Source organism: Leuresthes tenuis, unplaced genomic scaffold (assembly GCF_036924035.1).
Source record: "Leuresthes tenuis unplaced genomic scaffold, fLeuTen1.0.hap1 SCAF_21, whole genome shotgun sequence".
In the NCBI taxonomy this organism is placed as follows: Eukaryota; Metazoa; Chordata; class Actinopteri; order Atheriniformes; family Atherinopsidae; genus Leuresthes; species Leuresthes tenuis.
Window position 1 is genome coordinate 33,003,490 of NW_027325375.1, and position 12,094 is coordinate 33,015,583.

A 12,094-nucleotide genomic window follows, 5' to 3' on the forward strand; every position below is an offset into this window, starting at 1 on the left:
CCAGACCGCCCTGACTCCAGAGCGCCCAGACTCCAGACCGCTCTGACTCCAGACCGCCCTGACTCCAGACCGCTCTGACTCCAGACCGCCCAGACTCCAGACCGCCCTGACTCCAGACCGCCCTGACTCCAGACCGCCCTGACTCCAGACCGCCCTGACTCCAGACCGCCCTGACTCCAGACCGCCCTGACTCCAGAGCGCCCAGACTCCAGAGCGCCCAGACTCCAGAGCGCCCTGACTCCAGAGCGCCCTGACTCCAGAGCGCCCTGACTCCAGACCGCTCAGACTCCAGAGCGCCCTGACTCCAGAGCGCCCTGACTCCAGACCGCCCAGACTCCAGACCGCCCAGACTCCAGAGCGCTCTGACTCCAGACCGCCCTGACTCCAGACCGCCCTGACTCCAGAGCGCCCAGACTCCAGACCGCTCTGACTCCAGACCGCCCAGACTCCAGAGCGCCCTGACTCCAGAGCGCCCTGACTCCAGAGCGCCCTGACTCCAGACCGCCCAGACTCCAGACCGCCCTGACTCCAGACCGCTCTGACTCCAGACCGCCCAGACTCCAGAGCGCCCTGACTCCAGAGCGCCCTGACTCCAGACCGCTCAGAGTCCAGACCGCCCTGACTCCAGAGCGCTCAGACTCCAGACCGCTCAGACTCCAGACCGCTCAGACTCCAGAGCGCCCAGACTCCAGAGCGCCCTGACTCCAGAGCGCCCTGACTCCAGAGCGCCCTGACTCCAGACCGCTCAGACTCCAGACCGCTCAGACTCCAGACCGCCCTGACTCCAGACCGCCCTGACTCCAGACCGCCCTGACTCGGGCTCCGGGGATCTAAACACATAAAGAGCGAAGCTTCTCAAACGGATTCTGTCGACAGTACAAGGTGCTGTGAACTCAAAGTAATGTGATTACTATTTGGCTTTGGCGACACTTTATTGTTATTTACAAACAGGTTGTGTGATGTCACAGTGACATCATCTGGTTCTTTACAATCAGGCTGTGATGTCATCTGTTGTTGTTTGGGTTCTGGACAAAGTTGATAGAGTAGGAGCCACTGCTTGGGTCCTGGTTCACCTGGAAGTTGTTGGTGGAAAGTCCAAATGGCCTCAGTACCATGTTGCCCAAGTCCTTCAGCTTACCTGTACAGGTGTCATACAGGTGAGTTACAAGTACCACAGTAGGTGTTACGGATCAAAAATAATGACGTGTTGCTTTGAGGTGCAGTACGTACTCATCATCTCCTCCTTCAACTTCTCGTTTCTCTCTTGAATCTGCTGAGGCAGCCTCTGAAAGACAGAAAGGTGAGAGTCAGAAAAGTCTGCCTGGAACTGGTTTAACCCAGCGGTCAGTGAACTTACCACGCAGGCCTGCCTGGAACTGCTTTAACCCAGCGGTCAGTGAACTTACCATACAGGCATGCCTGGAACTGGTTTAACCCAGCGGTCAGTGAACTTACCATACAGGCATGCCTGGAACTGGTTTAACCCAGCGGTCAGTGAACTTACCACGCAGGCCTGCCTGGAACTGGTTTAACCCAGCGGTCAGTGAACTTACCACGCAGGTCTGCCTGGAACTGGTTTAACCCAGCGGTCAGTGAACTTACCACGCAGGTCTGCCTGGAACTGGTTTAACCCAGCGGTCAATGAACTTACCACGCAGGCCTGCCTGGAACTGGTTTAACCCAGCGGTCAGTGAACTTACCACGCAGGCCTGCCTGGAACTGGTTTAACCCAGCGGTCAGTGAACTTACCATACAGGCATGCCTGGAACTGGTTTAACCCAGCGGTCAGTGAACTTACCATACAGGCATGCCAGGAACTGGTTTAACCCAGCGGTCAGTGAACTTACCATACAGGCATGCCTGGAACTGGTTTAACCCAGCGGTCAGTGAACTTACCATACAGGCATGCCTGGAACTGGTTTAACCCAGCGGTCAGTGAACTTACCATACAGGCATGCCAGGAACTGGTTTAACCCAGCGGTCAGTGAACTTACCATGCAGGCATGCCTGGAACTGGTTTAACCCAGCGGTCAGTGAACTTACCACGCAGGCCTGCCTGGAACTGGTTTAACCCAGCGGTCAGTGAACTTACCACGCAGGCCTGCCTGGAACTGGTTTAACCCAGCGGTCAGTGAACTTACCACGCAGGCATGCCTGGAACTGGTTTAACCCAGCGGTCAGTGAACTTACCACGCAGGCATGCCTGGAACTGGTTTAACCCAGCGGTCAGTGAACTTACCACGCAGGCCTGCCTGGAACTGGTTTAACCCAGCGGTCAGTGAACTTACCACGCAGGCCTGCCTGGAACTGGTTTAACCCAGCGGTCAGTGAACTTACCACGCAGGCCTGCCTGGAACTGGTTTAACCCAGCGGTCAGTGAACTTACCACGCAGGCATGCCTGGAACTGGTTTAACCCAGCGGTCAGTGAACTTACCACGCAGGCCTGCCTGGAACTGGTTTAACCCAGCGGTCAGTGAACTTACCACGCAGGCATGCCTGGAACTGGTTTAACCCAGCGGTCAGTGAACTTACCACGCAGGCATGCCTGGAACTGGTTTAACCCAGCGGTCAGTGAACTTACCACGCAGGCCTGCCTGGAACTGGTTTAACCCAGCGGTCAGTGAACTTACCATGCAGGCCTGCCTGGAACTGGTTTAACCCAGCGGTCAGTGAACTTACCACGCAGGCATGCCTGGAACTGGTTTAACCCAGCGGTCAGTGAACTTACCACACAGGCATGCCTGGAACTGGTTTAACCCAGCGGTCAGTGAACTTACCACGCAGGCCTGCCTGGAACTGGTTTAACCCAGCGGTCAGTGAACTTACCACGCAGGCCTGCCTGGAACTGGTTTAACCCAGCGGTCAGTGAACTTACCACGCAGGCCTGCCTGGAACTGGTTTAACCCAGCGGTCAGTGAACTTACCATGCAGGCCTGCCTGGAACTGGTTTAACCCAGCGGTCAGTGAACTTACCACGCAGGCCTGCCTGGAACTGGTTTAACCCAGCGGTCAGTGAACTTACCACGCAGGCCTGCCTGGAACTGGTTTAACCCAGCGGTCAGTGAACTTACCATACAGGCATGCCTGGAACTGGTTTAACCCAGCGGTCAGTGAACTTACCACGCAGGTCTGCCTGGAACTGGTTTAACCCAGCGGTCAGTGAACTTACCACGCAGGCCTGCCTGGAACTGGTTTAACCCAGCGGTCAGTGAACTTACCACGCAGGCATGCCTGGAACTGGTTTAACCCAGCGGTCAGTGAACTTACCACGCAGGCATGCCTGGAACTGGTTTAACCCAGCGGTCAGTGAACTTACCACGCAGGCCTGCCTGGAACTGGTTTAACCCAGCGGTCAGTGAACTTACCACGCAGGCCTGCCTGGAACTGGTTTAACCCAGCGGTCAGTGAACTTACCACGCAGGCATGCCTGGAACTGGTTTAACCCAGCGGTCAGTGAACTTACCACGCAGGCATGCCTGGAACTGGTTTAACCCAGCGGTCAGTGAACTTACCACGCAGGCCTGCCTGGAACTGGTTTAACCCAGCGGTCAGTGAACTTACCACGCAGGCATGCCTGGAACTGGTTTAACCCAGCGGTCAGTGAACTTACCACGCAGGCCTGCCTGGAACTGGTTTAACCCAGCGGTCAGTGAACTTACCACGCAGGCCTGCCTGGAACTGGTTTAACCCAGCGGTCAGTGAACTTACCACGCAGGCATGCCTGGAACTGGTTTAACCCAGCGGTCAGTGAACTTACCACGCAGGCCTGCCTGGAACTGGTTTAACCCAGCGGTCAGTGAACTTACCACGCAGGCATGCCTGGAACTGGTTTAACCCAGCGGTCAGTGAACTTACCACGCAGGCCTGCCTGGAACTGGTTTAACCCAGCGGTCAGTGAACTTACCACGCAGGCCTGCCTGGAACTGGTTTAACCCAGCGGTCAGTGAACTTACCACGCAGGCCTGCCTGGAACTGGTTTAACCCAGCGGTCAGTGAACTTACCACGCAGGCATGCCTGGAACTGGTTTAACCCAGCGGTCAGTGAACTTACCATACAGGCATGCCTGGAACTGGTTTAACCCAGCGGTCAGTGAACTTACCATACAGGCATGCCTGGAACTGGTTTAACCCAGCGGTCAGTGAACTTACCATACAGGCATGCCTGGAACTGGTTTAACCCAGCGGTCAGTGAACTTACCACGCAGGTCTGCCTGGAACTGGTTTAACCCAGCGGTCAGTGAACTTACCATGCAGGCCTGCCTGGAACTGGTTTAACCCAGCGGTCAGTGAACTTACCACGCAGGCATGCCTGGAACTGGTTTAACCCAGCGGTCAGTGAACTTACCACGCAGGCATGCCTGGAACTGGTTTAACCCAGCGGTCAGTGAACTTACCACGCAGGTCTGCCTGGAACTGGTTTAACCCAGCGGTCAGTGAACTTACCATGCAGGCCTGCCTGGAACTGGTTTAACCCAGCGGTCAGTGAACTTACCACGCAGGCATGCCTGGAACTGGTTTAACCCAGCGGTCAGTGAACTTACCACGCAGGTCTGCCTGGAACTGGTTTAACCCAGCGGTCAGTGAACTTACCATACAGGCATGCCTGGAACTGGTTTAACCCAGCGGTCAGTGAACTTACCACGCAGGCCTGCCTGGAACTGGTTTAACCCAGCGGTCAGTGAACTTACCATGCAGGCCTGCCTGGCGCCACTGTGGTTTGGGTATCGTTCCAGAACCTTCTTGTAGTCCTCCAGAGCTTCATCCAGCTTCTCGGTCTGCTCGTAAAGCTCTGCCCTCCTCAGCCATGCCCGCAAGTAGTCTGGATCCAGATCTATCGCTATGGAAACCACAAAGTCCATCAAAAAGTGTAGAGATGAATCAACTGATGTCATTACATGAGGTCATAACTCACCTCTGCTGCAGTCTGAGATTGCTTGCTCTTTCAGCTCCTGCAGAGAAAAGAAGACTGTCACACAACCTGTGCTCCACCTGTTAGCATCGTGTTAGCATCGTGTTAGCATCGTGTTAGCATCGTGTTAGCATCGTGTTACCTGATGCAGTCTTGCAGCAGCTCTGTTGGAGAACAGCACGGCTCTCTCTCGGCTGAAACAAACAGGAGACAAAGCCAACGCCTCCGTGTACCTGCGCTCAGCCTCTGACCAGTCTGCAGGAACACAGTTACACACTGCTTTACAACCTAGTTAAAGGGGAACTCCGGTGTTTTTAAACCTTATTTCTGGCATGAAATACGTTCATCTGCTCACTGAGAACAGTTTGGTGAAAGTCGGCGTCCTTCTGAAGATATTTAGATAACTGGAGCTCCATATAACGGAGAGAACGGGGCTTAGAGGATGCAGCCTCTAAATAAGGCATTATCTGTCTTTATTTCACCAATACTTTAAGAAGAATGAAGGAATGAACGTGTGCTATAGCTCTGTTAGCTCATAGCTCTGTTAGCTCATAGCTCGGTTAGCTCATAGCTGCTGTTAGCTCATAGCTCTGTTAGCTCATAGCTCTGTTAGCTCATAGCTGCTGTTAGCTCATAGATCTGTTAGCTCATAGCTGCTGTTATGTGGCTACTTGCAGCTAAAGGAGAGCTAACGGAGGGATTTCTACACTGGGACCACTTCATCCACACGCCCCCCCCGCAGCACAGCTCATTCACTCCGGTAAGAACGTCCATCTTACTCAAAGTCATCGTTCACGTTGTCAAAATTTGATAAATATCCTGCCATGTTGCACAAAACTATCAGCAGCAAACTCTGTGTGAAGTTAACCGACTGTCACAGAGCACGGAGTGAATAAACTGTGCTGCAGGGGGGCGTGTGGATGAAGTGGTCCCAGTAGAGTGCCTGTGTAGAAATCCCTCCGTTAGCTCTCCTATAGCTGCAAGTAGCCACATAACAGCAGCTATGAGCTAACAGAGCTATGAGCTAACAGAGCTATGAGCTAACAGAGCTATGAGCTAACAGAGCTATGGGCTAACAGCAGCTATGAGCTAACAGAGCTATGAGCTAACAGAGCTATGAGCTAACAGAGCTATGAGCTAACAGAGCTATGAGCTAACAGAGCTATGAGCTAACAGCAGCTATGAGCTAACAGAGCTATGTGCTAACAGAGCTATGAGCTAACAGAGCTATGAGCTAACAGCAGCTATGAGCTAACAGAGCTATGAGCTAACAGAGCTATGAGCTAACAGAGCTATGAGCTAACAGAGCTATGAGCTAACAGAGCTATGAGCTAACAGCAGCTATGAGCTAACAGAGCTATGTGCTAACAGAGCTATGAGCTAACAGAGCTATAGCACACGTTCATTCATTCATTCTTCTTAAAGTATTGGTGAAATAAAGACAGATAATGCCTTATTTAGAGGCTGCATCCTCTAAGCCCCGTTCACTCCGTTATATGGATCTCCAGTTATCTAAATATCTTCCGAAGGACGCCGACTTTCACCAAACTGTTCTCAGTGAGCAGATGAACGCATTTCATGCCAGAAATAAGGTTTGAAAACACCGGAGTTCCCCTTTAATACACCAGCTTACTTAAAGGTTATACACTGGTTAAAAGTGCCCAGAATGGTTATTAAACTAGTTTAAACTGTTCAGACTGGTTAGTAAACTGATTAACTCACCTCCCGCTTTAAACTGTATATTTCCAGCCTCCTTCAGAGATAAACTCTGCTGCCTTCGACTCTGAAACGGAAACCTGCTGTTTTACATCAAACTCCTTATTTAAGACAGCGTCTGTGACACCTGAACGCCTCACACAACATGTACAGGTGTGAAAAGGCAGTACCTCCTTCTCCTCTTCTGTCAGCTCCTTCTCCACCTCCCTCAGGTAGTCATCATCAAACTCAACCTCTCTGCAGACCTCCTCCTTCATCTCCTCCTCCTCCTGCAGCCTGTGGGCCTCCTCCTCCTCCTCCTTCATCTCCTCCTCCTCCTCCTCCTCCTCCTCCTCCTCCTCCTGCTGTGGTCCTCCTGTCTCACTCTCTTGGTCTCTTCTGTCTGTCTGAATCTCTGCTGAAGCTTTAGTGTTCGGTCTGGTTTTCTCCTCGCTGTCTCTCTTCTTCTCCTTATCCCCTTCTGCCTCCTTTTCACCTGTGAGGTGAGGAGGCTCCAGAGTCTCCTGGCAGTCGTAGAAGTCCTCCTCCTGCTCCTCCTTTCCTCGGCCTTTTGCAGCTGCTCCCCTTTGGCTGCTCATCCTGACGCCCTGCGACACAAAGATCAATCAAACTAATCAACTTCACTCCATCTGTTCGGAGAATAAAACAAATAGATTATCAATAAATAAAAGATACACATCAGACTCTGTCAGAAAGGAGTCCAGCAGTTCAACAACATGACTGAGAAGGGATCCCTGGGGGGGGCGGGGTCACACCAGAGGGCCCTGAAACACAGCAGAGGGCCCTGAAACACAGCAGAGGGCCCCTGAAACACAGCAGAGGGCCCTGAAACACAGCAGAGGCCCCTGAAACACAGCAGAGGGCCCCTGAAACACAGCAGAGGCCCCTGAAACACAGCAGAGGGCCCCTGAAACACAGCAGAGGCCCCTGAAACACAGCAGAGGGCCCCTGAAACACAGCAGAGGGCCCTGAAACACAGCAGAGGCCCCTGAAACACAGCAGAGGGCCCCTGAAACACAGCAGAGGCCCCTGAAACACAGCAGAGGGCCCCTGAAACACAGCAGAGGCCCCTGAAACACAGCAGAGGGCCCTGAAACACAGCAGAGGCCCCTGAAACACAGCAGAGGGCCCTGAAACACAGCAGAGGGCCCCTGAAACACAGCAGAGGGCCCTGAAACACAGCAGAGGGCCCCTGAAACACAGCAGAGGGCCCCTGAAACACAGCAGAGGCCCCTGAAACACAGCAGAGGGCCCCTGAAACACAGCAGAGGCCCCTGAAACACAGCAGAGGGCCCCTGAAACACACCAGAGGGCCCTGAAACACAGCAGAGGGCCCCTGAAACACAGCAGAGGGCCCCTGAAACACAGCAGAGGGCCCCTGAAACACAGCAGAGGGCCCTGAAACACAGCAGAGGGCCCCTGAAACACAGCAGAGGGCCCTGAAACACAGCAGAGGGCCCCTGAAACACAGCAGAGGGCCCCTGAAACACAGCAGAGGCCCCTGAAACACAGCAGAGGGCCCCTGAAACACAGCAGAGGCCCCTGAAACACAGCAGAGGGCCCCTGAAACACACCAGAGGGCCCTGAAACACAGCAGAGGCCCCTGAAACACAGCAGAGGGCCCCTGAAACACACCAGAGGGCCCTGAAACACAGCAGAGGGCCCCTGAAACACAGCAGAGGGCCCTGAAACACAGCAGAGGGCCCCTGAAACACAGCAGAGGGCCCCTGAAACACAGCAGAGGCCCCTGAAACACAGCAGAGGGCCCCTGAAACACAGCAGAGGCCCCTGAAACACAGCAGAGGGCCCCTGAAACACACCAGAGGGCCCTGAAACACAGCAGAGGGCCCCTGAAACACAGCAGAGGGCCCTGAAACACAGCAGAGGGCCCCTGAAACACAGCAGAGGGCCCCTGAAACACAGCAGAGGGCCCTGAAACACAGCAGAGGGCCCCTGAAACACAGCAGAGGGCCCCTGAAACACAGCAGAGGGCCCTGAAACACAGCAGAGGCCCCTGAAACACAGCAGAGGCCCCTGAAACACAGCAGAGGCCCCTGAAACACACCAGAGGGCCCTGAAACACAGCAGAGGCCCCTGAAACACAGCAGAGGCCCCTGAAACACAGCAGAGGGCCCCTGAAACACAGCAGAGGCCCCTGAAACACAGCAGAGGCCCCTGAAACACAGCAGAGGCCCCTGAAACACAGCAGAGGCCCCTGAAACACAGCAGAGGGCCCTGAAACACAGCAGAGGGCCCCTGAAACACAGCAGAGGGCCCCTGAAACACAGCAGAGGGCCCTGAAACACAGCAGAGGGCCCTGAAACACAGCAGAGGGCCCCTGAAACACACCAGAGGCCCCTGAAACACACCAGAGGCCCCTGAAACACAGCAGAGGCCCCTGAAACACAGCAGAGGGCCCTGAAACACAGCAGAGGGCCCTGAAACACAGCAGAGGGCCCCTGAAACACACCAGAGGCCCCTGAAACACAGCAGAGGGCCCTGAAACACAGCAGAGGGCCCCTGAAACACAGCAGAGGGCCCTGAAACACAGCAGAGGGCCCTGAAACACAGCAGAGGGCCCCTGAAACACAGCAGAGGGCCCCTGAAACACACCAGAGGCCCCTGAAACACAGCAGAGGGCCCTGAAACACAGCAGAGGGCCCCTGAAACACAGCAGAGGGCCCCTGAAACACAGCAGAGGGCCCTGAAACACAGCAGAGGGCCCTGAAACACAGCAGAGGGCCCCTGAAACACACCAGAGGCCCCTGAAACACAGCAGAGGGCCCTGAAACACAGCAGAGGGCCCCTGAAACACAGCAGAGGGCCCCTGAAACACAGCAGAGGGCCCCTGAAACACAGCAGAGGGCCCTGAAACACAGCAGAGGGCCCTGAAACACAGCAGAGGGCCCCTGAAACACAGGTTTTACAGCAAAACTCAGAGAATCGGGGAGGCTGGGATCATCTCTGATCCACCAGGCTTTTTAAGGGCCCGGTTCCTGTTGAAGGTTGACACCAGCACACCTAAAAGATGCTTCATGAGCAAATTGAATTCTTTATCTTTAATGAATGAATGAATCCTTTAGATGCAGTCCTTCACACACCTGATGTTGGGAGCTCAGCTGGCTGTTGATGTTCTGATGTAAGACTTCAACATTTATGACAATGTTCAGTTTCTTCTTAAAATCTATGTTCATCTGCTCAGTTTCGCTTCCATTGTTGTCAAAAAGGAACAAATACAGCGGAGTCACAGACCAGCAAATGGTGGGCAAACACACACACTGCAGGGATCAGTCAGCAGCAGATATCCTTCACATCGATTAATTTATTTTCTTTAGATTTGATTTTTTGTGTGTTTTTGCTGTGAACGACAACACTGTAAAATTCAATCATCCTGTTTTATATCAGATATTTCAAATTTAACAGGATGGATCAGCTGAGCTACACGCTAACCGCGGAGCTAACAGCCGGCTCCGGAGCCTATACAGGACGTCATCCACCTCCTACGTCACAGCCTATCATGATGTCATCTGTGCGCCGCTTTGTGTCAGATTACTAAGATATTAGAGGTAAAAACAGCTTTTTTTCTGTCTCACCTGTGAACACCAGTCAGTCTGCCCACCACACTCCCTGACGTCACTTCCGGGTTAGGACTTCTTCGAGGCTTTGACCCCGTCCCAGTTTTCTTCTGCCTCCTGCTGGATCACGAGCGTGACGACCTGCGCATAGTTCAGTCGTTGTTACCTTTCTTTGAAGAATTTTTCATAAACATTTCAAGAATAACTTTTTATTTACAACTGAGTAAACAACAACAAAAGGAAATGTGCAGGAAGTGATGTCGTGGTAAACGCTGACGTCACCTCCGAACAGTATTATTTAAAACATTTAATATAAAGAGGATACCAGAACACATTGTATATACGTGAGTAGACAAATCAATATAATGAACCCAGACTGAGCAAAACGAATCTTCTGTTAAAATCAGTCAAACAAAATACTATGAGTTATAACTCCCACAGTGTTAAAATACACTCACACACACATATATACAGTAAAATATATGAATATAAACAGGATATAAACATGAATATATATAATATAATAAATAATAAGAAAAATAGAATAAAATAACCCAAAGGAAATGGTCAAATCCAGCTAAATAGTTCAAACATTGAATTACTACATTGACTACATTTTTACTTTCTACCAATCCCAAAGATTTAGAATTAACATGAAAATCATTCTCCCTGTGGCTAAATGTGGGTTTAGTTGTTAAACACCTACACTTATGGGGAAAGAGAGAGAATGTAATATTCCTAAACTGAAGCCTTTGTTCACTGATGGCTCGGTTTAAGAACGACGAAGGAAGAAGATCGCTGATTAGCAGTAAGCCTAGTATCAGTTGTTGGATGGATATGTATGTGATAACTTATGGATGGCGTTTGTTGCTAGTCTGTAGTTTTAAAGTTTTAGTTTTATTTCAGCCACCTTTTTGTTGCTTTCAGTCACTTATTTCTTCTTCGTTCCTAAGCCGAGCCGTAGATAGATCAGTGAAGAACAGCGCCATCTACTGGACTGTGCTTTGTGAATCACAAGCTATTTGTTTGTGGATCTGTGGGAATCTGTGGACAGAATGTTTAAAAAATACAAACATTGTGTGATTGGTGATCCACAAATGCTGAGTCACAAACAGTCAATCAAACAATCAGTTTCACAAATGGCTTTATGTTTTACAAATGGAAAATGACAAATACACATAATTTAAGCCCATAAAGCCAGTCTTGTAGCCAGAATCAATAAGCTGGATCACACATAAAAAATCCAAACTCTCAACATTTCTCGAGCAAAACACACAATTTTCTGTATTAAAATTAAATTTCAACCTCAGAACATTATTAGTGGGATATATTTTGTTAGCAGTTTAAAATTGCAAATATTTTTGCTTTTGGGGTGAGTGGAAAGGTAATGTATTTAGTTTGTATTTTAATTATTTCTTTAATATTAAATTCTGTAAATTTGGGGTCCATTTAGAGCTTGGCAGGTTCAATGAATTTATTAGATTCATATAAACAACAATGGTGGAAATTTCAAAACTTTGGTCTCAACTTTGGGGCACTTTTCATGACCTCTACAAAAATATGTGCTCAATCATCATCTTAACCTCCCGTTTTAACCCCAAAACAAATCCAAATGATTGGAAAGCCATCACTTTGTGGTGGTGAACAGTTAATAAAGAGGACACAGACATCATCAAATGATGAAACTCTCAAGGAAATAATCTCTATCTGTGACAATGACTCAGATATTATATTTCCAAACTCATTATCCACCCTGACGTTAATGGGTTTAATGCAGAGAAACTGCTCCATGCATCTGTTCCTTCAGGACTGAACTACTGTAATTCCTTATTATTGTTCTGTCCCACAGATTCTCTGAAAAGCCTCCAGCTGATCCAAAACCCTGCAGCCAGA

At 50.9% G+C, this 12,094-nt stretch overlaps 1 protein-coding gene across 1 annotated transcript; it reads right to left on the minus strand.

Annotated features, from left to right (window-relative positions):
- Nucleotides 1-919: 919 nt before the first annotated feature.
- ttc1 (tetratricopeptide repeat domain 1) lies at nucleotides 920-10,316 on the minus strand. The gene is made up of 8 exons (XM_072374517.1): nucleotides 10,220-10,316; nucleotides 6,797-7,213; nucleotides 6,633-6,693; nucleotides 5,053-5,165; nucleotides 4,914-4,950; nucleotides 4,690-4,838; nucleotides 1,231-1,285; nucleotides 920-1,138 (listed from the first exon to the last, which is right to left on the minus strand). The coding sequence occupies exons 2-8, from the start codon at nucleotides 7,202-7,204 to the stop codon at nucleotides 1,005-1,007; spliced, it is 957 nt and encodes a 318-aa protein (XP_072230618.1). The 5' UTR covers nucleotides 7,205-7,213; nucleotides 10,220-10,316; the 3' UTR covers nucleotides 920-1,004.
- Nucleotides 10,317-12,094: the final 1,778 nt, after the last annotated feature.